The sequence below is a fragment of the Teleopsis dalmanni genome, chromosome 2 (assembly GCF_002237135.1).
Source record: "Teleopsis dalmanni isolate 2A chromosome 2, ASM223713v2, whole genome shotgun sequence".
Taxonomy (NCBI): Eukaryota; Metazoa; Arthropoda; class Insecta; order Diptera; family Diopsidae; genus Teleopsis; species Teleopsis dalmanni.
In genome coordinates, this window is record NC_051847.1 from 115090746 (window position 1) to 115116292 (window position 25547).

The 25547-nt window shown below is 29.5% G+C and overlaps 1 protein-coding gene across 4 annotated transcripts; it reads left to right on the plus strand.

Annotated features, from left to right (window-relative positions):
* Window positions 1-590: 590 nt before the first annotated feature.
* Window positions 591-22602, plus strand: LOC119679573 (facilitated trehalose transporter Tret1). Of its 4 annotated transcripts, none has more exons than XM_038092011.1 (9): window positions 10225-10298; window positions 15715-15832; window positions 15955-16088; window positions 16169-16279; window positions 16344-16429; window positions 18339-18455; window positions 20528-21022; window positions 21091-22125; window positions 22265-22602. In XM_038092011.1, exons 2-9 carry the CDS (start codon window positions 15804-15806, stop codon window positions 22499-22501), a joined length of 2244 nt encoding a protein of 747 aa, XP_037947939.1. In that variant the 5' UTR covers window positions 10225-10298; window positions 15715-15803; the 3' UTR covers window positions 22502-22602. The 4 variants fall into 4 exon arrangements, with proteins under 4 accessions (XP_037947938.1, XP_037947939.1, XP_037947940.1 ...); XM_038092012.1 differs by having other exon boundaries at window positions 10238-10298; window positions 15781-15832; XM_038092010.1 differs by lacking the exons at window positions 10225-10298; window positions 15715-15832 and adding an exon at window positions 591-690.
* Window positions 22603-25547: the final 2945 nt, after the last annotated feature.

Here is a 25547-nt window from a genome sequence, read left to right on the forward strand (position 1 = left end):
AACAATCCCATACAAAAGTTGACTAATCAATGAAGTGATAAAGTAGAAGAGACTACCTCTACTTCAAAGTGATTAAAGAGCAAGATTTTTATGAGAAAAGGATTTTGACCTTTCTGTTTCTATAAAAATGGAAAAACTCAAATTATTTAAACTGAAATACCTTTTTATTAATTTATGTAAGAAATAAATAAATATCAATAACATCAACAAGTATCGTAATACTTGTACTCCAGGAAACTTTGTTGATATTTAACTTTTACATATGAGTCTATATAAGCTAAAATTAGTATATAAGTATTAGATTTAGATTAGATGATTTATTAAATTCAGAATATTATCTTACGAATTTTATATGTTACTTTACAGTAAATCAAGTTACTAAAATATTAACAATACTCAAACACAATTCCAGAACCTCATTTGAACGCGTCAAAATTGTTAGTTGATTTAATTAACACTTTTTAGCTAATTTCAAATCAAAGCATCTGATGACGGTACATTTCAGAAAAAACAAAGATTTTGCGGAATTTTTTCTAGTTAAAATATATTTAAATTCAGTGTTTTCTATAACGCAAAGTGTATTGGATGCGTTCAAAATTAGTGTAACAAAGATTTAAGATATAAGATTTAACCTTTGAAAATGGCCGAAGCAAGACTAAGAAGAAATGTTAGCCGCCACATACCAACCATGTAAGCGTTTTTTGATTATCTTATCAACTTGAAGTCGAACTTCAACTAAACCAACTAAAACCGAAAAAAAATAAAAACAATTCTCAACAAATACATTCCGAAAATATGGAGATTGACGCTGAGATTTAATATCATTCTATGCTGAATTGTAATGTTTTTTGTGTTGTTATGTCGTTGGTAGCATTATTTTGTAACTGATTTTTCTCATAGCCTTCGGCCTTCACACTAATTTGAAAAGTATTTGCATTGTTTGCATCAAAGAAGAGCACGTGAGGTGAGGTTAAAAATAACAGGAAAACTTAGGTTAATATAAAAAACAATATTACTCAAAATTGAAATGCAACATTAAAATGTATATTATACACTTACATAAATTTGTATGTGCACATATGTATGTAAAAAACAGTGGAGTAGGAGTAAAAAAAGTAAAATAAAGTGTTGTCGGTGTGAGGCTTTCGGATTCGGAATATGATTGTTTCAATATTTGTCATACATACATATATATGTACATATTTGATTTTAAATAGTGTTTGATTTTTTTGGCATTAAAACAATTAAGGGATAATGCATTTTTATTATTAACATTTTTCATTTATCAAATGTTCTATCAATCGATATAGTTCTATTAGAATTATCTTTTACGAATTTCTTAATGACTTCGGTGTCGTAATTCGATGAACGTTTTATTTCACGAAGCGCAGAATTAAATTAGTCAACAAGTTGTGATATAACACCATAATATAAACATCATTGGTAAGTTGAAAAACTACATTCAAACCGGTAAACATGAAATTACGTTAATAAATTTAATTGTTAATTTATTATATTTAATATTAGTAATATGTAAATAAAAAAAATGAAAATTTTAGATTTTATAATACCTAGGTTTATTTACATTTGCTGTAGTCGTATTTCGACGATCCTATTTATTGGATTGCGATAACAGTTCACCCTTTTTTGTTACAAATTAAAAATTTTTTCCTTTCAAAAACAATTTTATTAATTTAAATATTGTCACTCATAGGTAAACGTACCTGCGAAAGTTCGTTCGTTCGCAAGCATTCGCTTTGGTGTGGATGCACCTTTGGGTTATATTTTTTTGATTGTAAGATTCGGTGATTTTAAGACAATTTTACACAGGCAAGAGAATATTGCAATAATTATAATCAATAACAATTAACAACAATTGCACAAAGTAATGACTATAAACCTCTCACCCTACCACGGGTAGCGTGTTGTCTACACATAGAAGCGTGAAACATTTAGCGTTCGCCCAGTATCCTTTTGAGAAAGATCGACTTCCCCTTCAAGTCACCACAAGGTCATGTACCTAATTTTAAAGGATGACCGTTCTAACAGGTCAGCAAGATGAATTGTTTGATTAGGCAGTAGAAATTACAGGTGGATGAGTTTAGCACAATTCTATCAAATATAACCCAACCGATTTTCAGATAAAAACTACACATTAACAAAACAAATCCCTGTGTTTTTACAGCGATTCTCAGGTGAAAATTTCTAATTTAGGTCCAATTTCACAGTCGTGAAATATTAATGAATATGGCTTAAATATGATTTGAAATTATGTTAAGAATATAAGTATTATATAAAATGAAAATTTATATTTAATTTTACAACCAGATATAATACAAAAAAAATCTAATTAAGAAACAGTTGTTTATTATGCTTAAGTTCTCTGCGGTGATTTATTGTTTCAAATGAAAAGAAACCAACTAAAACTATAAATAATGCTTGCTATAAATGTTTTGAATGGACGAACCAATAACGACTTAAACTCAAAGTCATTTTTTTTAATGTTATTAGTTTTTAACCGCACTATAATTATAAGAGAAATTCAGACGTGCTCAGTAACTCAGTAAAATGAAAAAATTTTATGTGTATTTTGTTTTGTGTTGTACCTAACTTGATAACGTTTCCGAGACATCAAATCCTATCATTTTACAGTGTTGGCGGATTCTGGGAATCATCTAATTCTTATTATTGTAAGGTGTTCGAAACAATAATTTAATTTATTCTCAAAGCGTTTAAAACAATAATAAATAATACAATATTGATATATATAATAAGGTATTCCAAAACTTTAATTTTAATTTAATTTATTATTAAAGCGTTTAAAACAATAATAAATAATAAATATTGATATATATAAAAAACTATATGTAAAAAATAAATTTTATTTTAATTTTTAATAACTTTATTGGATTTTGTCTTGCTATTTTCGTACTTTTATACAAAAAAAAAAAACAATCAAAAACAAAATCAGCTTCTTAAACAGTTTCTTTTTAGACGTTTGCCATGTATTCACTTTACCGAACATCGAATTACTGAGTAAGGTATGCATACTCTTTGAGTTTATTACTGATGTAATGCAAATATATAAATATATTTATATATATGCTATTTCTCACGTACACATGACTGTTTCAACTTAGAATTTGGCATGGATGCTTATTCCCTACCTTGTTGCATTTCATCTTCTAATCTAACAATCCCTCAGTATGAAGACTTCCTGGGAAAACTATAATATGGATATTTGAGAGAAGAAAAAGTTCAATATTAACAATATCCTTCTTTATTATTTAACAATTTAAAAATAAAATAAAATGAAATTTATGGAATTGCCAATCTTCAAAATGATCATTATTATTAAAAAAAACAGCTTATTCCACTTTGTTGTATTTTTTGTCACACAGGGTCACTCATCAGGTCCAAACGCAGCTTATTACTGAGTTCTTAAAGATTCGCATTTTTTTTAAATAAAAACTTTACTCATTATTGTACAGTCTATAGATTTCAATTTTGATAAGAATATAAGTATAACTTAGTAAAATTCATTGTCAAATAAGTTTCCTTAACAAGAACTTGTGTCTGAATCTTCTTATATGACAACTATAGTTAAATTGTTATGTTGTATTGTATAATGTGAGATTTTATACCTAACATTCAAGTTTGTTGATAATGTGTTAGCACAAGGCTGTCGAAAAACCGATCCATTCTCCACATGCGACCGGCGGCTAACATTTATGCAGCCAGTGACATGCTTCTGATCTATCAAAGTTAGGCAAATATTTCTTTGTGATATTTTAGTAACGTCAAACTTTAGATAAATTTGTATTATGAAACCTTGTATAGCAAACGTTAGTTTGAATTGTTAATCTATATCAGGGCTGTCCAAAGCACGGCCCGCGGGCTACCTACACCTCGCGGCCTGTGTTAATGCGGCCCGCGACATGAATTTAATCTACTACAATTACGCGAATTTTCTTTTGATGTTGTAGTGAAACCATATCATTATATTTTTGTGGTATACTAAGTAAATGAATTTAAATTGATAAATCAACATTATAACCATGTTTTTATTTTTGTTGAAAACAACTATATTTATTTCTGCGATTGGCCCGCGATCGCATCTGGTCTGGACAGCCTTCATCTATATAATGTGCAAGTGAACCGATTTAAATGAAGTTTATATTAATCGTGTACCAATTGATTCCTTTTGCCAGATATAGAATATATGACATCCGTATTATCTCTAAACTGATTTTTTATCTCTAAACCAGTTTTTTATTAATTCAATTTTATAGTACAAAAAAATATTGTAAACTATTGAGAAGAATTGTAAAATAAATTGAAATGCAAAAAATAAATAAATTCCGTTCTTGCAAATTTTTTAAATAACTTTAATTGAATTATAATGAACTTTTAAATATCAAAGATAATTTGTCCAAGCTAATTTAATAAAAGTTGTATAAAATGATCGTTTCGCTAATGAAAACATAAAAATTCTAATTAAAGAATTTATTGTTTATCAATGACAGCACAATTTTTCTATTTTAACATCATGATAATTGTTATATTGTCTAACAAAAAAAAAAAAATATTATAAGTAGTATATGGTTTTCTATATAATATAAAATCCGTAATGATACGAATATAAAAGTATCATCATGATTGTACACGAGATTCATGAATGATTTTTTTATAAAAAATGATATAAATTATAATGTCGCAAATAGAAAAATCTCCATTAAAATTTTTAATAAAATAATTAAAAAAAATTGTAAAAAAAGTAAAAAGCAAATATTACAATATACTATAATAAATAATACATATATTATATATAATAATAATAAATTAATAAAATAATAAAATCTTATAAAGTATTGCGATTTGAATGCTAGTAAGTATGGTGAAAGGTACATAGATTACATTTAGATACCAAGTTTTGAAACTTAGTCTCCATAATTAAATAGAACTATAAAATGGTTAACTTTTGGCTAACATGTGTGCAGAAAGACAATTGAGAAAATCGACAATTTCATGGGCCATCTGTTTGATGTAATAGTAGTAGTCTATATCTGAAGGGATATAGATATGGCCAGATTTTTTGTGATTGCCAAGAAGAGAATACCGTGGTTCATCGTTTTAATATAAGCGAAGAGATTTTTGTCTTTATTTATTTAAGTGGGAATTGTTGGCTTATAGAAGATCTATAGTATAGAATAGTATAATAGAAGTGCAGCATTATAGAATATGGCACACTCAAACAATTTTTAATTATTTAGTTAAACGTAAGTTAGAATATAAGCCTCATGAATCTATGTAGTATCATATCAACTTATCTAGTCTGAAAAATAAACATAATATATTCACATGAAATATTCATCATGCCGCACAGCGCAACAGAGCCTGAGCATGATTGGGTCATGCTAATTTTCAACAATGAAATCCGCGGAAATTTTTAGAGACTGTCACTTTCTTAAACATCTCAAGTATGTGGATGATATTGTATTGTTATTTTACAGATAGAAACATACGCAATACATATTTAACGAAGACATATTTAAAGCCAACGCATGTCATATTTCTTTCAAGATATCAGTAATTTATTTATTTGACGAAGGGTTCATAAGCAATGTTTATGATCGCATTCAGAAAGCTGGTACAGCATTTAACGAGCTAATAGTATATGTATCGAAATATTTATAAAATGTATTATATACAGTCAGAATTCCATAATTCGAACTTCTATAACTCGAATTTTCTAAAACTCGAAAAAAAAACAGTGCACCAAGATTTTAGAGAGCAAATTACATACAATTCTGCTTCCATAACTCGAAATTCTATAACTCGAACAAACATTTTGTTTCGTGCTGATAGGAATATGGGAAAGTGCATTCTATAAGTCGAAGAATGTCGAAGAAGGTTTGAAAAAAGGGATTTCTCCTTTTTGTTTAATTTTTTCTTTCTTATGTTGTTTCTTTGTGCAAATGCCAGACGCTGGCAACGTGGTTTAAAGTAAATAAAATAACTTTCAATGCTATTCTTAACAATTATATTGAGCTTGACAATGAAATTTGTACATCAAGCATTTCTACAGTTGACGACATTATTGAGCACTATAGCTCTAAATTACTGGATCCAATTCTAAGGGCAACGGTGATGATGAGGCTTCGGTGAATGTAAATGTTCTTCCAAGAATGAAGTAGAATACTCATTTAAAATTCTGAATTTATATTTGCAAACGAATGATACTACAACTGATGATCACTATAAGAGTTTGAATAAAGTGAAATCTCTTTTTATTGAATATAAGAAAAAAATTATAGTCCCAAATCCTAATTTCTGAATATTTTACTTTACTATAACTTCTATGCTTTATGTGATTGCAAATAAATAATTACCTTGAAATGTGATTTTAACTTCTTTCAAAAATAAAAAAAAAAAATTAAAATTCTCTAACTCGAAGTTTCCATAAGTCGAACCTTTTCTTTGCAAAATTGGACTTCGAGTTATGGAAGTTTGACTGTATATAAAAATATGTATTATATAATATAATAAATATGTCATAAGAAATTGGAAAACAAAATCAAAAAACAGAGAGGAATGGAAAACTGTTGTTAAACAGGTTTAGGTCCTAAATGGACTATATAGTCACGGATGATAATATATATTTAGTATATATCAATATTATATAATTTACATATAAAATTTATATATATATAAGAATATTATTATTTTTATTATCTATATCAAGTCAATACTTTTTTACGAATAAGAAATTTAGTGAATCACAAATGTGATTAAATAAAAATATTTCTCTTCATAACAGACCATATGGTAATGAAGCCCATATTCCACAAAGAACTGTGACGATGATCGACTCAAACCACATCTTTACTGAGAAGAAAAACTCAAAATACATATTCATATGCAAGATTGTAATCGATTATAATCGAAATTATATTTTTATATAAACAAATTAATATATTATTATTAATATATAGTAATTACATATTTTTATAAAAAATAAATTTAGTCAGGGTAGAGTGTGATGTACTAAAAATTTTGGTAAAACTTTTCTTAAGAGATATGAGTAAAATAACCTGATATAAGATTTTAACAAATTTTCTTAATCAGATTTTTCGGTTAATGTTTTTTTATTTGTCATCGTTTTTATGTCCGAAAGTCAAATTAAACTTACGACTTGTATCAATGATTTTTACTTAAACTTTAAAAACTAAAGTGTAGATTTCAAGTACATATTTTGAAAATAAACATTTCCTTTCCATAATATTTTGCCATTTAAAAAAGACCAAAATACAAATAGATCTTTACTTATAAATGAATGACGAATATACCGCCATTATTCCTAAGATCTATACGGACAGATAAAACAGGACGAAGTCTTCAATCTCTACCGATTATGGTAATGAAAAAGAATTGTTTTGTTTACATAATTTCTTTATGTGACTGTTGACGCCCAAATAAGTTTACCACTGATTTCTCTTACTTGATTGGATTTTTATCCAATTATGTAGTAATAAACCTTATACCTTAGATATCGCTGATTATTATATTATACATGATTCTCAACAAAAAGGAAGCCACATGTTTTATATATAAATAATATGAAATCATTATCATCTTGTAAGAATGTGCTTAAAAAGAAATAATAAAAATATTTTTTAGAAGTGACACAAATCCTAAGTATAACTTCTTTAATAGTTTTGAATATATTTAGAACATTTTAATATGTTTTTGTAAAGTTCTAATAGAATTTTTCATCAATCATACATCGTTCAATCGGTATCTGAAGTGATTTCAACAATCTAGCAAAAATTTCCTACAATAATGAATCAGTTTCTATTACATTATATTTAACACCTTCAGAGATAACACCAATTGCCATTTTTAATAATAGGCGCAGTCCTGTTTAAGTCGTTATCTTGATCCTCACTAATTTCACCTTCGTGTGGATCTCTTGAGATTGAATTTTTTCGATAAATAATATTTTTTGCACCATCCTTCTGCATTCTGATATAAGGCATATAGATTTTATAGCTAAAATTTGTTAAATTAATGAATCAGTTTCTATTACATTATATTTAACACCTTTAGAGATAAGACCAAATGTTATTTTTAATAATAGAGGAGATTATGTGTTTAAGTCGCTATCTAAATGCTTATTAATTTCACCATCGTGCGGATCTCTTAAGAATGAATTTTCATATATATTTTTTGAGGCATCTTTCTGCATTCTGATATAAGATACATAGATTTTTTATTTATTGCATCGAAAGCCTTTCCGAAGTCAATACAGCACAAATAAAGTGATAATTTCAATATAACAGAATCAATCTGTTTTACAAATGATATACAGTCAAACTTCTATAACTCAAAGAACCATTTTGCAAAGAAAATGTTCGATTTATGAAGACTTTAAGTTAAAGAAATATGTAATTATAGTCAAACTTTCATAACTCAAACTTCTATAACACGAATTTCCTATAATGTAAACTAAAAACAGTGCAACAAGGTTTTAGAACTTCATAACTCGAACTTCTCTATAACTCGAATAAAAATATTGTCAGGTGCCAATTGGAATATGGCAAAGTGCCTTTTATAAGTCCAATTTTTGTTTTAAGTATGAATCCATTTTGGTGTTAGGGGAAGTACATTTGCCAAACCCAATTTTTAAAGTCAGGCATTTCTTCCGTCGAATATGACCTCTAAATTGCAACCACTTGATCTGGGAGTAATTCAAAATTCAAAGAATTGCAACAGAATCGTAAAAGAAGTATTTATGTGCATAAAAGTATGGATTGCATAAATCATCTAACGGAAACTTGAGATATTGATGTAAGCAGTCAAACGATAATGCACTGCTTTAAAAAACTGGATGCGACCAATTTTCTACATGAGACGAACAGGACGACATTCCTTTAGTTTTCTTGAATAACATTGATGAAGACCGTAAATTGATGTAGAAGTAAAGTAAAGTAAAAGTAAATTAAATAATAACTTCCATTGATACTCTTAACGATTATATTCCTACAAATGACGATAATATTGAGCATTATAGCTCTGAATTAGTGGATCTAAATCTAAGCGTAGCGGAAAGTGATGATAAGGGTTCAGTGGATGAAATTGTTCATCAGCATTCCAAGAATGAAATAGAAGACTAATTCAGAATTCAGAATTTTTATTTGCAAACAAATGATACTATAACTGATGATCACTATAAAGCTTTGAATAAATTGGAATCTCTTTTTACTGAAAATAAGAGAAAAAAAATTTAAATTCTAAATCCTGATTTCTGAATATTTTATTTGACTTTATCTCCTGTGCTGTTTTTGATTTCAAATAAATAAATAAATATCTTGAAATGTAATTCTAGTTTCATTCAAAAATAAAAAAATTCTCTAACCCGAAGTCTCCATAATTCGAACATTTTCTTTGTAAAATGATACTTCGAGTTATGGAAGTTTGACTGTATATGTAATTGTAAGTCTAAACCCTGTTGTACTTTATTAAGTTCGAGTTATAGAAAAGTCGAGTTATAGAGTTTCGAGTTATGGAAGTTTGACTATATTTGGAAGAAATATTACTTAGATTTTGTTAGTAAATTTATTTATAAACCCTCTCTCTCTCTACTTTTACAATAAAGTGTTATTTGCTGTTATAAAAACAGTAAAATATTTAAAAGTTGATTAAAGTATATCTCAATTTAACTATTAGCCCTATACATTAATTTCATCTTTGAACCAATTTATCTTATGTGTATAATATACTTTATATACAAAACGTATGCTGTTTTTCTACGTTATTTACTATTTAAACACATATTGAAACTGATATTATTATTTAGTGGTCGTAAACATTATTTTTATCTATCAACAAACTCCTTAAAATTAGTTAAGTAGTTATAAATTTACATATATAAACAAATATTCACTTTTTAAAATTCATAATGATAGAGAGCTCAAATAACCTTAATATGACTAAGATGACTCAGAATATATTAATATTAACACTTGAATATAAAGTGTTAAACAACATAAAATGTTATATAAAATGTTATTTGCTCTGTTACAGGAAGTTCAAAGTTGCAATTCGTGTATACATACATTTGTGAGACCATAGCGAAACCCTTGAAGGTACACCTCTGGTTTTTTATTAAACAAAATTGTGTCGTACGCGATTTGTTATAAGCTTAACTTTAAAACAGAATTTCAGTTGTTGTTTAACCGTGGCACGATGATTACTGAAGCTTAAAACCAAAACAATTTCGGCTTTAATCGATTAATGTTTGTGATTATTTGGAGATATTAGCAAAAAATTTAAATAATTGAAATTCTTATTCGGCTTATGGCAAATAATTTTAGAAAATGGAAATACAATGAATATATAATATATTTTGTATAGTTAAAAATAAATCTAATTATTGTGTATTTATAAAATCATTAAATCATTAATTTAAATTAATTAAATAACATAATTTCACCAACCAAAAATTGGACATAAAAAAGCTTACAGTTCATGTCTCTGGATTACAAAAACAAAAATTTTCCGTCAAATAAATCATGCCAAACAGGTCTTAATATTTACAAGAGCTCCAAAAAAACAATAAAAACAATAAATAAAAAAAACTGACATTAGCCGAAATCAAATTAAATGCACAGAAATGTTTAACAGTTTTGTAAAAGCAAAAAAAAAAAAAATGGTGAATGACTTTGAGTGTTTGTAAAAATTGACTGTGCTGAGTAAATGTTATGACAGCAACGGCGGAAATGTTAAATATAAAAAATATGAATATTTTAAAATTTTAATACATATGATTTAAAAGTTAATTTTCTTTTTTAAATCTTGTAATTTTTTATAATCTTACGTGATTTTATTTCTAATATTTATTAACATCATTTAAAACTATTTAAACAAAACTCGTGATTTTTACAAACACGTCTTAAATATTGTTAGAGCAAATTTAAACTATTGACATAAATAAAAAAAAAGCTTATTATAATTATTATTATATTTATGATTGTTTATATCTTCAAAAAAAAAATATTGTTTAAGGACTTAGTCTATCTGCACAAGATTTCCACCTATCGCGATGTTTAGCAATGTATTTTAATTCATTGAAAGATTTTTGGATTTATTTGTTAATGCATCTGCGACAAGTCATTTTGGGCCGATCTTTGCTTCTTACTCCTTTCTAGCATTCTATTGTAAGGATGAATTTACTATTTAGTCTATACTATTTGAATTTGGCATTATTTCTTTCTCGATCGGTTTTTGATTATTCATTTGACATAAATGTCCATTGGACATAGTACGCGGCCACCAAATGCCAACAATGCTTCTTGTTAGATACCATTTTTTAAAAAAGAATCGCAATTTCGAACTTTTGTTTCTTTTTTAAGTGCACTATTCAACAGCACTCGTGACAATCCGGCAAACGCACCCGTTGCTTTAGATTATCTGCCTTGAATAATAGCTATTGTGGCATCATCAGGCGTCAAGCCTTACCTGTTATTTTAAGTAGCATTCTTTGCCTGTAATGGCCTAACACTACGGTACTCAAAAGCACACGTCTCAATGCAAAGCGTCAAGCAACGCCCCAATGGAATCGCATTGGTGATTCCGCCGGTACCAATGAAGATAGTGTGTAAAATCAAATCTTCCATCTTGGTACAATGTGAGAACTATCTAAATTCTTCACTACAATATGGGCTGTAGCTCCCGATTTTGAATACGCATCTCCACGCCGAATGGGAACCAAAATTTAATATTCTTCCCGCGTGAATTTGGGTATTAACCACAGCCACTACGTATCCAACCTCATATGGTCAGAACAGCAGAAGCTGTGGGCAATCTGACCCCCGTAGTACCAGAAATCCTCTGGTCAGGAGTCGTGAGTATGTTAAGCTCACTGCCATGTACACTTTTTACACAAGTGTCGGATTGGCTCCGGAATTTTAGTCGCCTTTTACGACAAGCATATCTACTGCGGAAGAATTCTGTTCCCACATTCTGCAGGGGAAGACCATCAAGCGTCAGGATGCTACTGAGATATTCGAACTCTTGTACATCATCTGTGGCTTTTCGAAATACTGTGTTTCGAAACTGTGTGTGTGTGTTAACTTTTTGGCCAGACCGTTTCAGACTTTTTTCAGACCGTCGTTTGTTAAGTTTGAAAACCTATTCAGCATTTCATTGTGTTTATTACTGATTAAAGCAACGTCATCAGCTTATGAACGGTAGCCTAATGATGTATAAAAAAATATCGTAAAAATTTTATTTATCTTGAATTAGTTAATGGTTGATTATTGCAAGATTATCTCATGAGTGATTTACGACTGAACGCAACTTCCAAACGTAGTAGTTTTGATTACTTTATATAAATCCTCTTATTTTTAAAAATTCGGCAATGCTGACAATTACTTATTACAATAAATCAGTAACAACCAATTCTTTTATGTATAATATTTAGTACTATTGTTATACAATAATATTTTTACCAGGTTCAAAAATGCTGTCAATGTTGTTTTTGTTTGTCTTTCAATTACTTATAGCATATCTTCAGGTCTATATTATAGTACATATGTTATATGTTTTTTAAACATTTTAAATAATACTAATAATATTAATAATATTAGACTTTTATATACAATCCAACGATGATCGTTTTTAATATAAATAATTAATTTGTTGAATGTAAACCATCTATTCATCATCTTCACGTGAGCATTGTTTATAAAGAGGGTTCCCATCGTTGCCGTTTACTGTTTTTTAAAATATAATTCGTGGCTAGTTTTTTGCCACAATTTATATGTACTTATTAAAAAAAATAAGTTTATATAAAAATTTATATAAAAATACTTAACTTTCTGTTTCAAATGAACAATTTTTTAAATTTAAGGAACGAAATCCTATTTTTCTATAAAAAGCATTTAAGCAGTATACCAATTAACATCTGCCAAAAACCGAACCAAACTTTATGACCCTTTGTTTCAGAATTGCTACTGTAATAATTGTTATTGCCATCGTAAAAGTAAAAGCCTCTTAAAGTATTATCTTGTAGGTGATAGAAAGTATTAAGAACCTTTCTATCAGATTCATTGTCATAGATGAACACTACTGCTTTGTTTTTGATACTGCCAAATATTTTAATAATATTAAGTTCATTTTTAATATGGTTTAAAATGAAGAGATAATTGTAATATGAATTTAATGATTATCAAACCACAAAAAAATCTAAACTAACTCGAATGAACAATTTTTCTTATTAATTGTTACTATATTATTACTTAAAAAATTACAAATGAATTTTAAAATAAAACTATATGAATTTGTATCTGAAGCATATTGATTTGGCTTTTACTCTTCTGGATTGGCTACTTGAACTGCTTTCTTATGATGTACGCATCTACATATATTTTATTCGTGCTAAATCTGGATAAGCAAGAACTGATTACAGATTTTGTTCATTGGTTTAACATAATGTTTGATGCCTTAATGCCATATTCGAGTGTACTAGAAAATTTTTTTTTAATAATTATTAGATGTATTTATTATACATAAAATTTTTTTTCATTTATTACAATTCGCATTAAGAAAACTTTACATTCCAGCACAAATCTTAATGAGCTAAGTACGTTAATATTGGTAGTGGGAATAAATTTTATTTTATTTTAGTGATGGGAAAAAATTGATTTAATAAAAAACAATAAACAATAAATAATTAAATATTTAATTAATTCATAAACGGATAATTTGCGAAGTTTCTTTACCCTTTTACCCCTTATATTTATATTAAGGGTGGAGACGTTGGGGCAACAGAAATGAAGCGGTGCCAGATCCAAGTTAAAAAAAAGTTTTCCACTAAATGTTTTTACTTTTAATCACAATAAAACTATAACGCAAGATAAATTCCTATCATTTTGACCACGAATTAATAAAATCGATAGATTAAAATTGATAGATTATATCTCGTAGTAGAATTTTATTCTATACGTAATAAAGTATTCATTTGCAATTTGGTATATCACTCATGTATTCATATGATAATTTTGTAATTTTCATTTAAATCGATTCAAATGTGGATGTAGCTGTTATGCCAACACATTTTCATTGAGGGATTATGTACTCTAACTTATGCTCGCACCTTCTATGCTATTTTCTATGCTATAAGCTAATGATTCCTACACATGTTGTATGTATCTAATATGTATTTTTCGATGTATTTTCTTTTGAAATTTAGCATTTAAACATATGTATTATTATTGTATTACTCTTCGCCCTATGCTCTTACTAAGAGTGGTGTATTTACCCAAAGTATAATACATAAAATAATAATAATTGTAATAATTGTAATAATAATAAATAATAATATTATTGTATTATATGTTGCGGCTAAATTTTAAATACACAATAGTTTCCTTACTAGTTTAGATATATGTCTATATTTCATATATTGATAATCGTACATCATACATATCAAACTGTTCCAAAGTTGTATTTTGACGATAACCCTTTCTACTTTATGTATTTCTATAAGTATCAATTCATAGATCTTTATTTATATTTACCATTCTTTTAAACCATGGATTGTTGAAGATATTATTCAGTACTATATTCTGGCAATTTGTAATTATTCAAATTTATTTATGATACATCTAATTATTCTATCAAAATTACGCAACCATACAGCAGAGAAGGTTTGATTTGTACATTAGTTTGATATTAAATCACTGCTATCGGTAGAGAATGAAGTAATTTGAGTGTTCGGACGCATTTTGGTGTGCTTTCCATCTAAAATAAATGCTATAAACAGCACTAAACATTATAATTAGTATTGAGTCTTCTGATTATGAAATAAGTAACACAGTCTGAATCAAGTAGAAGGTATGTAAGGTATTTTTCACTGATATCTTCTGATAGTGATTGGTAAATACTTCTAATGACAGTTAGAAATTAAAATTAAAAAAATGTATTAAATGTCTATGGACCCTATGCTTCACAGGGAGAAGAGGACTACAGTAAGTAAGTAAGTGAATGTCCGAATTTAAATCAAAGTTCGAAAGTTCTGCTTTCAATCTGTACTATATTTTTTCAGTATTTAGTATTAGTTTTCAAAGTGATGAGACCGGAAGTTGGTCAATTAAAACTTTTATTGAATATTCATCATTACTGCATTCCAAACATTTTACTATGGGAAATTTTATTTATATTTTTTATTTTCTCAACCTAATGCTCTTTGTTTGTTGTTTCAAGTTGTAAACTATTTATACTTAAAAGTAATTACCTACAGCTTTTCTGTAGTGTATCGTAATTAATTCATGCGTAATTTCTTGAAGCTAAGCCACTTTTATTTATTTTTTAACTATCAAATTGCATAAATTTTTATTATTTTGTTAGAGTGATTTTATGTGCAAAACAATGGCTTGTAGTCATAAAGAGGAAGCTAAAGAGCGTGACAAATTTTTAATAATTATTATATTTAGTTACTTACATAGCTGCATATTTACTTACACAAGCACCTAAATAAAATCTAATCGGTTATTGTTGTGTTTATGGTATGTTGGTTGGTTTTTTTTTCTTTTTTAACTGGACATATTATAATTTTTTCTTGGTAACTGAACAACCTGTACAGAAATTGTTTGAAGATTCACGTGTTTTGTTTAATATAGAATTCTGTTTAATTGAGTTTTCAAATTTCAGTTTAAACTTAACAATTTAAAAAAATGCTACCGAGTATAATTTATTAGTCAATTTGTTTAACCCTAGTTCACATATAAATGTAAACTGCGATGGCAGATACTCACAGAACGCTTAATAGGTAACACAACCAACACAATAAGTTGCTTACAATTCAAAAGAGTTAATTAAAAAAATTAGCTGCTTTTTTTATTTATAATTAAATCAATTATTTATCTAATTTTTTAATTTGTGATATTTTAGATCCGTCAATGATCGTCCATTGTTTATGCAAAACAGGCACAGATGTTCGATTAGCGACACACAGGAAATTAGTGAATTTCGTCGGGCTCTGCCGCAGTTTTTAGCCGTTAGTGTAAAAAATATTTTACTATTTGGTAATTGTCACTAATATATAATAATAAAACCACTTGCGCTTATTACTTATATTATTAATTATATTTTTTGTTCTGTTTAGTCTATGGTATGACACTTGGTTTTCCAACAATTGTTATACCAGCCATACAAGGTGGCGATGGTCGTGAGCCTAGTGATATAGTATTAAATAGGGATCAAATATCATGGTTTAGTATGTAACTTGTTTAAGTATTGCACTGAATTTTCAAAATGATTAAGTCCCTATATTTTGACAGGTTCTATAAACTTAATATGTGTGCCTTTGGGTTGTCTATTTTCAGGCGCGTTGACACAGCCATTTGGAAAGCGTAAAGCTATGCAGGTAAGCTATTAAAAGTGCTTAAGTATGTTTGATAAATTTGTAATATGTATAATTTTGTTATTAATTTTTTGAGTTGTTACGTCGAAATTTTTATTAAAATCTGTTTTGTTTTTTAAGAATGTTAACTTTTATTTCGTGCGTTATTTTTTAGTATAATTCTATACGTATTTCGGCAAATTCGCTTTTGCCTTCATCAGGAGGATTCCTAATATTAAAAACATCTATGCAACTTACAAGCTATTTATACTTATTACAGGTCTTATAATTTAAATCTAATTGGTAGGGTTATTGTTGTTTTTGTCCTTGAGGATGTTAGGTAAAAAATGGTGGGATGGGTTAGTTTTTACCTAACACCCTCAAGGACAAAAACAACAATAACCCTACCAATTAGATTTAAATTATAAGACCTGTAATAAGTATAAATAGCTTGTAAGTTGCATAGATGTTTTTAATATTAGGAATCCTCCTGATGAAGGCAAAAGCGAATTTGCCGAAATACGTATAGAATTATACTAAAAAATAACGCACGAAATAAAAGTTAACATTCTTAAAAAACAAAACAGATTGTAATATGTAGTTATTAGTAACTAAATATGAAAGTTAGGAGCAGACAAAATCATTCTAAATAGTATCAACTAGATATATAGCTTTAGTGAAATAACAATTTTATTATCTATTATCAAACTATTATCCATTATTATAGTATTATTCCGGAGCTACTCATATTATCAACTGGATATATAGCTTCAGTGAAATAAAAATTTTATCTATTATCTTTTATTAAGCTATTATCTATTATTATAGTAGTATTCCGCAGCTACACATATTTCCAAATTACCAATTGCTGATGATCACCTATTTCAAGACGGATCAGAATTTTCGATAAGATTACAACTATAAATGTCAAATAATTAGACTTTAGCATAATATATATATTTATATATATACACTTCTTCATGTAACACTAAAGTCACTGAAGCAGTCTAGTCTAGTTATTTATTCTCTATGCCATTCGAGGTTATTTCACTTTTAAAAATGTCTAGCATTTTTTTTTCGAAATATCAAACTTATATATAAACTTCGGTCAAGATATAAAATTTAAACACCCATGGCTAGACATTTCACTTTTAAAAATGTCTAGCATTTTTTTTTTTCGAAATATCAAACTTATATATAAACTTCGGTCAAGATATAAAATTTAAACACCCATGGCTAGGGCTCCCATTATATGTTAGAACAAGATAATTAGTTTGAAAAGCGGAAACTGTCTAACTTATTTAGATAGTGGTCTTCAAACGAAAATTATTGCTAATTTTAAGACTATAGATTACTAGAACTTCAAAAATATTTCTAATATTGCTACTTTTAAGACTATAGATTACTAGAACTTCAAAAATATTTCCAATAAAAATATATTCGTTATATCATCTAGTCAAACCGATTTGTAACTTTAAAGCACAGTCCAGTATACGTCTAAAACGTTGTTAAACTATTATATATATCCTTGGTTCATACCTCCTTGTAGCCTCAGAAACTAGAAGCTAAACAAACTTTGTGAAAGGCTCCAAATAGTTTTCCATAAACTGTTTGTTTATGGAGTTACTGTTGACAACACCAGGATCTCAAATTTTTGTGGTGTAGAAGACAGCAGTGTGAAAATACTGCAGAAAACTTATGTTTCATGTATTAAACTGACACCTATGAAGACCATGATTTAATAGCTTCAATATCAAATTTGAACTCATTTAGAATTAATTAATTGCGATCATTTTATTAATTTATATCGACCATAAACTGATGATCCTTGGGTTCTAATCGAACAAAATAGTATCGTTATAATTATTTATAAAATTATTTAATGTATACATATATAAACTTTATTTATTACATCTTTATTTATTCTTAACAGATTGTCAATTTACCAATCTTAGCATCGTGGCTCCTTTTTCATTTTGCGACTAGGACAGAACACTTGTATGCAGCTTTGTGTTTAAGTGGTCTTGGAGGAGGTCTAATGGAAGCCGCAGTAAGTTTTCATTAATATATTCTAATACAACAGGAATATTGGATGATTTTTATGTCTATTCATTTTTTTGATAATTTTTGAATACAATGAAAGTTAAAAAGATGAAACACTGAGCACAAAAAAACAAAAAATTTTTTATTTCATTAAAAACTGAGAGTGTAATAATTTGTGACGCACGAACCCTGCAAGGCCAAAAACAATTTTTTGATTAAACATTTCGTTCAAAGCAGCTTGTTAAGGAAAGGCAACTTGATCAGAGCAGACAATAAGACCACGTATAATCCCATGTATCTACAATGCTGTAACAAAATTTATACTAGTGTATGATACAAAGTAGAGTGATAAATAATAGTATATATAAAGCATTCGAATATAAACTCCATATAATGATAGCTTTATTGGCAAAAGTTCCATCCTAGATGAATAGATTTTCAGTTCTTCTTTAACATATGTCGATTGCGTAACCCTCAATTCTGAAGTATGATAGAAATATTACTACTAACAGCCTATCCGGCCTAACCGGATGTATATACATTAGTCTAATTGTTGAGTGCTGGCTAACATGTCAGCGTACGAACAACGTTGAAACGCACGATTCCCAATTTAAATTAAAGTGAACCAACCTTACAAATCTATAAACTATAATCTAACTCCTCTATAAAAATAGGGACATAATTTTACAGGATGACAGCTCTGTCAGCTCGTGAAGAAAAGGAGCCCCCAAGATTTTAAATCTTATCTTATCCAATAATGGACACTGACACATGAAGTAGAGTACAATTTCCTCTTTATTCTAATCTCGTAGCAAGTTTACCTATTACGCAGTGATCCATTAGCATGGATACCGTAGTGTTAAGCAGGTTGCACCTTACATGAGCTGCTGACTGGTACGTTTCTTGCCTAATTTAAATTACGTCGATTTTAAGATCTGATAGGTATGCTCAGGTGTTTTTGTTTGATTGGCAGCTTGGCCGTTGCAATATCTGAAAACTAAATGTTAGAGGACATTGTGATTTGGTAAACTCATCTGCCATGTAGTTGTCAGAAAAGTTCCCGTGACCAGGTACCCATGTGAATAGGACACTGACTCCTAAGTAGCTCGTTAGGACAAGCCCTGCGGTATTGAATAGTTAAGGACGTAGCTGTCTGAAAAGATAACGATGCTTGCTGTTTCATGCAACTTTATCACCTAGCATAATAACCGGGGTGCTCAGCGACGGGGTGATTCTATTTGTGTTCGCACAGAATAAGGATGGGCTCTCTTTCATGCCAAAGGTACCAGAGATTAACAAACGATCGTTTTATCTTCATGGTAACGAAGGCAGAACGTACTCTGAGGACTGCTATAGTTTTAATGGGACGTACGTGGATATTTATATACTTAGCCTGGATATCTACATATTTTACCCCAGTGCTACTCTGGTGTTCCAAAAGACAGCTAGTTCCGAGAAAGTTTAACCGCCAGCCCCAGCTGTCAAAATCGTAATGGGTTGATTGGTGCTAGTCCGAGGGCGAACCCGGTCGTTGCTGAAAAGATGCTGAAACTGACAGCTCCGATAAAGCATTAAGTGGCGATCTAAGCTGTATCCTATCTTTTGGGTAACTGTGCTAATTAAAGTGCAAAAAAAAATGCAAATAAAGGTAAACAATCCGTGCAGCCATAAAAATTTAACAAAAAGCTAAATACAGATAAAAATTCGTACAGTGCAATCATTTATTCTAATTAAATTTTTTAAATACACTTAATACTCAACAACAACAAGATTTTAATGCTATATTAAAATACATGGAACTAAGTTTTTAAGGTAAAATATATATATGAAATTAATTGGTCTTGAATTCAGTTGTGATTACCCAATGATCATATAAGGGGAATCATAAGTGATCAGTCTTTAAATTATTCACAGGCTTTAGAAAAACTCTTCAGTTTAACATAAAGTTTAACTTTTTCATTAAATAATAATAATAATACTTATATTAGTTGCATTTAAACTGGAATTCAATAGTTTATGTCCACTAGAAAGCTATATCCCAACCGCAAATATTAAAAATTTTACTTTTTGTATTTTTAGGTTCTAACCTATGTTGCTGAAATAACAGAACCTAAATATCGTGGTATCTTATCGGCGCTTGGGTCAACTTGTGTTATCTTAGGTGTTTTCATACAATTCATAATGGGCTCATTTATGGATTGGCGCACAATAGCGGCAGTAAGCTCGGCTTTCCCAGTAATCTGTATAGTTGCACTATGCTTTATACCTGAGAGCCCTACTTGGCTTATACGAGAGCAACGTTTTCGTGAAGCTGTGAAATCTTTGCAATGGTTACGTGGTTGGGTGTCAGAACATAAAATTGAATCAGAATTTAATCGATTATATGATGAGCTGATTACACAGCCAGCTTTTGAAGAAGCTGAGGAAAATGGACCAGTCAAACCCACTAAATGTGCAAGTCGGATTAGAATGTTTCGTAAACGTTCGTTTCTTGTGCCATTTTTGTTAGTTGCATTCACGTTTTTTACAGGGCACTTTTCTGGCAAAACACCATTGCAAACATATGCAGTACAGGTAAGAACTTTTGTATGCATTACAGGGGCTTATAAGGACATTTCATGCATTAATTGTGTTGTTTTCAGATTTTTCACACTTTAAAAGCACCGATCAACAAATATCACGCTACAATACTGTTAGGTGTGGCCGAATTAATAGCAACAGTTCTCTGTGTATTTCTAATACACTTTACTGGGAAGCGTCCTTTAGTTTTGATATCGACAATTGGTGTGGGTTTTTGTTTTTTTGGTACTGCTACTTATGCGCATTATTTAAAAATTGTACCAGGCTTTGCTGTGAATAACGTTGTTATTAATGCTTCATCCATTGTTGCTAAAGAAAATATTATCTCCGGTGACAACATAACTCAAATATTTGAAAAAGAAGAGAAAGCTTTGTTACTTGCAACTAAATCATTAGAAGCACCTAATTCGAAGTATGATCAAAGCAATTCTACTGATACAGTTGAAGACTTTACAACCATTCTACCTGTTATCGAATACAATCGCACTAAACGCGAGGAAGCTGTTTTAGAAAATTACGAATTATATGGGAACGAAAGTAACAATAAAAATTTAACATTTTTGGAGCTGCCATTAGACTACGGAGAAGCTAATGACACTAACAAAAATGTTTCATATGTTTTAGATGACTTTGACTCAGGAGAAGATAATACTACAGTAAAAAATACAAGCAATTTAAAACAATTTGAAGCAGCTATTATTTCAGGCAATGCAACAAACAATAGAGCTGAGAAATTGCCTTCAACTAATGAAGTTGTTAACGAAATTCTCTTACCAGTGCCTAAACAAGAAAAGAACAGATTAGTGTGGCTTCCATTAATTCTACTTTTAGGATCAGCTTTTTTTGCGCATTGCGGAATACGTATGATACCTTGGATTCTGATTGGTGAGGTTTTCCCTGCACCGGTTAGAAGTACAGCATCAGGCTTAGTAAGCGGTGTTGGTTATATATTTGGTTTTCTTGCAAATAAACTCTTTTTACAAATGTTAACAACTCTTACTATGCCTGGCACGTTTTGGTTTTATTCTGGAGTAGCTTTTCTTGGCGCTGTCGTTCTATATTTTATTTTACCAGAAACTGAGGGTCGTACTTTAGGGGTAAGTATATATATAGTATATAATATATATTCATGGTATGAGAATATATATACTTCTATAATAAAGAAACTTTTTCTTTGTCATAAATTTGTATATAAAAAAATTAAAACTAATTTCCACTAATATTTTTAATTAACAGGAAATAGAGGCTCACTTTTCAAAAAAATCGAAAACAAATTTACTTAGCAAAGATTGGCAAAATAATAACAAGATCTCAATCACACAAATGGATAATTTACAGAACCTACAAATCGCAATGGATCGGCAGACACAGACAAAGGTCTTGCAATTGCAACAAAGTGATTTTATACCCAGCGAAGCAACAATGGGGAAAACAAACTTAGCTTACGAGGAAAATAATACGACACATCTATAATGTGGCAATAGTATTTGTTAACAAGTACACAGTATTTCAATGAGGCGTTTTTTAAAAACCTAGAGTTTTAGATAAAAATTAGGAAAACATTTATCTAAGTATGTAATAAGTAAATATAAATTAATAAATAATATTATATACAAAGGTTGTTATTGTGGCTATACATTAAGACTGAAAAGTTTTCGGAAATTCTCATTTAAAATTCGCGCGCTGTATATTTTTCGATATTTTAAGTTTATGTAGTTTGGCAGCACTGTCCTTAATTACTATGCCAAAAATGAGCGCGATCTGTCAGACAGTTCGTTTACGGCAGCTGTTGAAACCAGTTCCCCTCAGTAGTGCGTTGCGAAATGTCTTCGACGGTCGTACGACCGTCCTGAAAGGCTTTGTACCACTCATAAACTTGAGTTTTCGATAAAACTGATTCCCCATAAGCCTTTTGTAGCATTCGCAACGATTCTGCACACGAAATTTCGTTCGAAACACAAAATTTGATGCAAACTCTTTGTCCAATATTTTTTTCCATTGTTTTTTTCGCAACGCACTACTGAGGTGAACTGGTTTCAACAGCTGCCGTAAACGAACTGTCTGACAGATCGCGCTCATTTTTGGCATAGTAATTAAGGACAGTGCTGCCAAACTACATAAACTTAAAATATCGAAAAATATACAGCGCGCGAATTTTAAATGAGAATTTCCGAAAACTTTTCGGTCTTAATGTATACTTATATATATGGATAGTTTTGTTGAGTACAGATGTATACACTTTAACTTTATCTATTAAAGATTCAGGTAACAGTCATCAAATAAATTTATTAATTAACGGAAACATAGACATCTTGCCTTAACAGAAGAAATTTATAGTAGTAAAGGGTTTCCTAATGAGTTACCTACGTATTTGCTCTTATTTAAATAAAATTTGACTATATAATGTGACATAATGTTATATTTGTCTCTAAGAAGATGCTGTTTCTTGTAACATTCTATATAACTAGCAAACAAAAATATTTAAGCAATCGTAACTTGAACCTATCGCCGTGCCATTGTGAAATGGCACGATTATCTGGCATGATTATCATCATAAAGTTGGTTTTTATATACTTTTATACGATACTACTTACTACTCTTTACTATTTTATACTATTTTTATTAATCTCGCCATCCTAATTTTTCAAACTTTTTTTATAACTGTACCAATAATTTATTTTCAATTTTCCAGGCTTAAATCTCCTGATCTGACATACCTATTTCTTAAAGAATCTCAATTTTATTGGTTTAACTCGCCTTCCGTTGTCAGTTCAAAATCCACCCATATTACGTTTATCCGTTGGTTATCTTATACTTAAGCAGTGTCATTATAATTTTGTAGATAGAGCTTTAGTTTTATTAAAAAGTCCTCCAAAGTTTTTTACCGCCAATAATAATCACTCTCAATGACTGTTGTGAAATTATGGAAAAATGTTCTTCACAACAAAAATACTGACTGGAACAGTTACCGTCAACTAATTACGATTGGTCTTAATACTGAAATCCAGTTGAAAACTGAATCTGTACCTGAAGCAGTAGAGTATTCATGTATCCACTCATGTATCCAAATGTCAGCCTGGGAATCAACTTTACACTTTTCTAAAAGTGTTAAGCAAGAATATCGTTTTAACATTAGATACCTAATCAAAGAAAAGCGAAAACATTGGCAAAATATAAGATTCCCAGAGAATAAACCTCGCTTAAATAATTTATGTAAACTCGTTAAAGTCCTTCTTATAAAGTACAACAATAGTTGCACGTCCCTATACCTCCAAAACTTAAGTGCTTCATGTGATAAAAAAACTTCCTCTAGAAAGTCATAAAAAAGAATAACAGACCGATTGCTTATCAACCACTAATACGCAAAATCGACAACTCATGAGCAAGAAGCCATATCAAAAAAGCAGAAACATTCGCGCTACATTTGGACCAGGACCTTAATTCAAATGATAACCAAAATATGCCAGATTTTACGAAATAAAGAATAAATTTTCTATACGAGCCATACCAATTAGCCATACTTCCAATTGAAAGATATTCTATTAATGAAATTAGGGATCTAGTAGCGAAGTTACAAGTAAAAAAAGCTCCAGGATACGATTTGAAACTAGGGAAAAATTCAGAAGACATCAAGTCATATTGCCCAATAAGTCTACTTAATAAGTCCGATCCTGTCGAAAGTCATTGAAATCTTGTTTTTAAAGCACCTTACACCGATGATTCAACAAAACAGCCTCATTCCTGACCATCAATTTGGTTTTTGCCAAAAATATAGTACAATAGAACAAATTCATAGACTTGTCATATTTATTAATCATACCTTTCGGCAAGGCACTTTTTCATTAAGTATGGTAATGAAACTACAGTACTTTCTGATATAGTAGCAGAAGTACTTCAAGATAGCATAATGGAACCAATGCTTTATCTTCTATATACTGCGACTCTAACCCATACCAATGGGAGTGTAATGGGCACATTTGCAGACGACCCAGCTATTTAATCAGTTGACAGTGACCTAATCCGTGCTTGTACCAAACTACAAACCTGCCTTAACAATATTGCTCACTGGATGAAAAATTGACGTATTAAACCAAATGAAAAAAAGCTGTCCAGTAACATTTACTAAAAACGTTCTACGTGTCCGCCTGTTTTAATAAACAATACTCAATTACCACAATTTGTAGAAACACAATACTGGGGCATACATCTGGAAACCACACATATTCAAAAAGCGTAAAACCTTGGGTCTCGAATTACGAAACTTATTTTGGTTCCTCAGCCGAAATTCCAAACTATTACTCGACAATAAACTGCTTATAGCATTAGATCAAAAAGAACGAGAAGTTAAAAAAACACGCAAAATTTTTAATAAATTTTCTTTATTATGGCCTTCAAAGTACTCTCTTCCTGCGGCAATACATGCATGCCAACGTTTGAGCCAATTTACCATACAAGTTTTATAGGCCGCCAAAGGTATGGCCTTTAGTTCACGCAGCAAATTCTCTTTAATGGCCTCTAT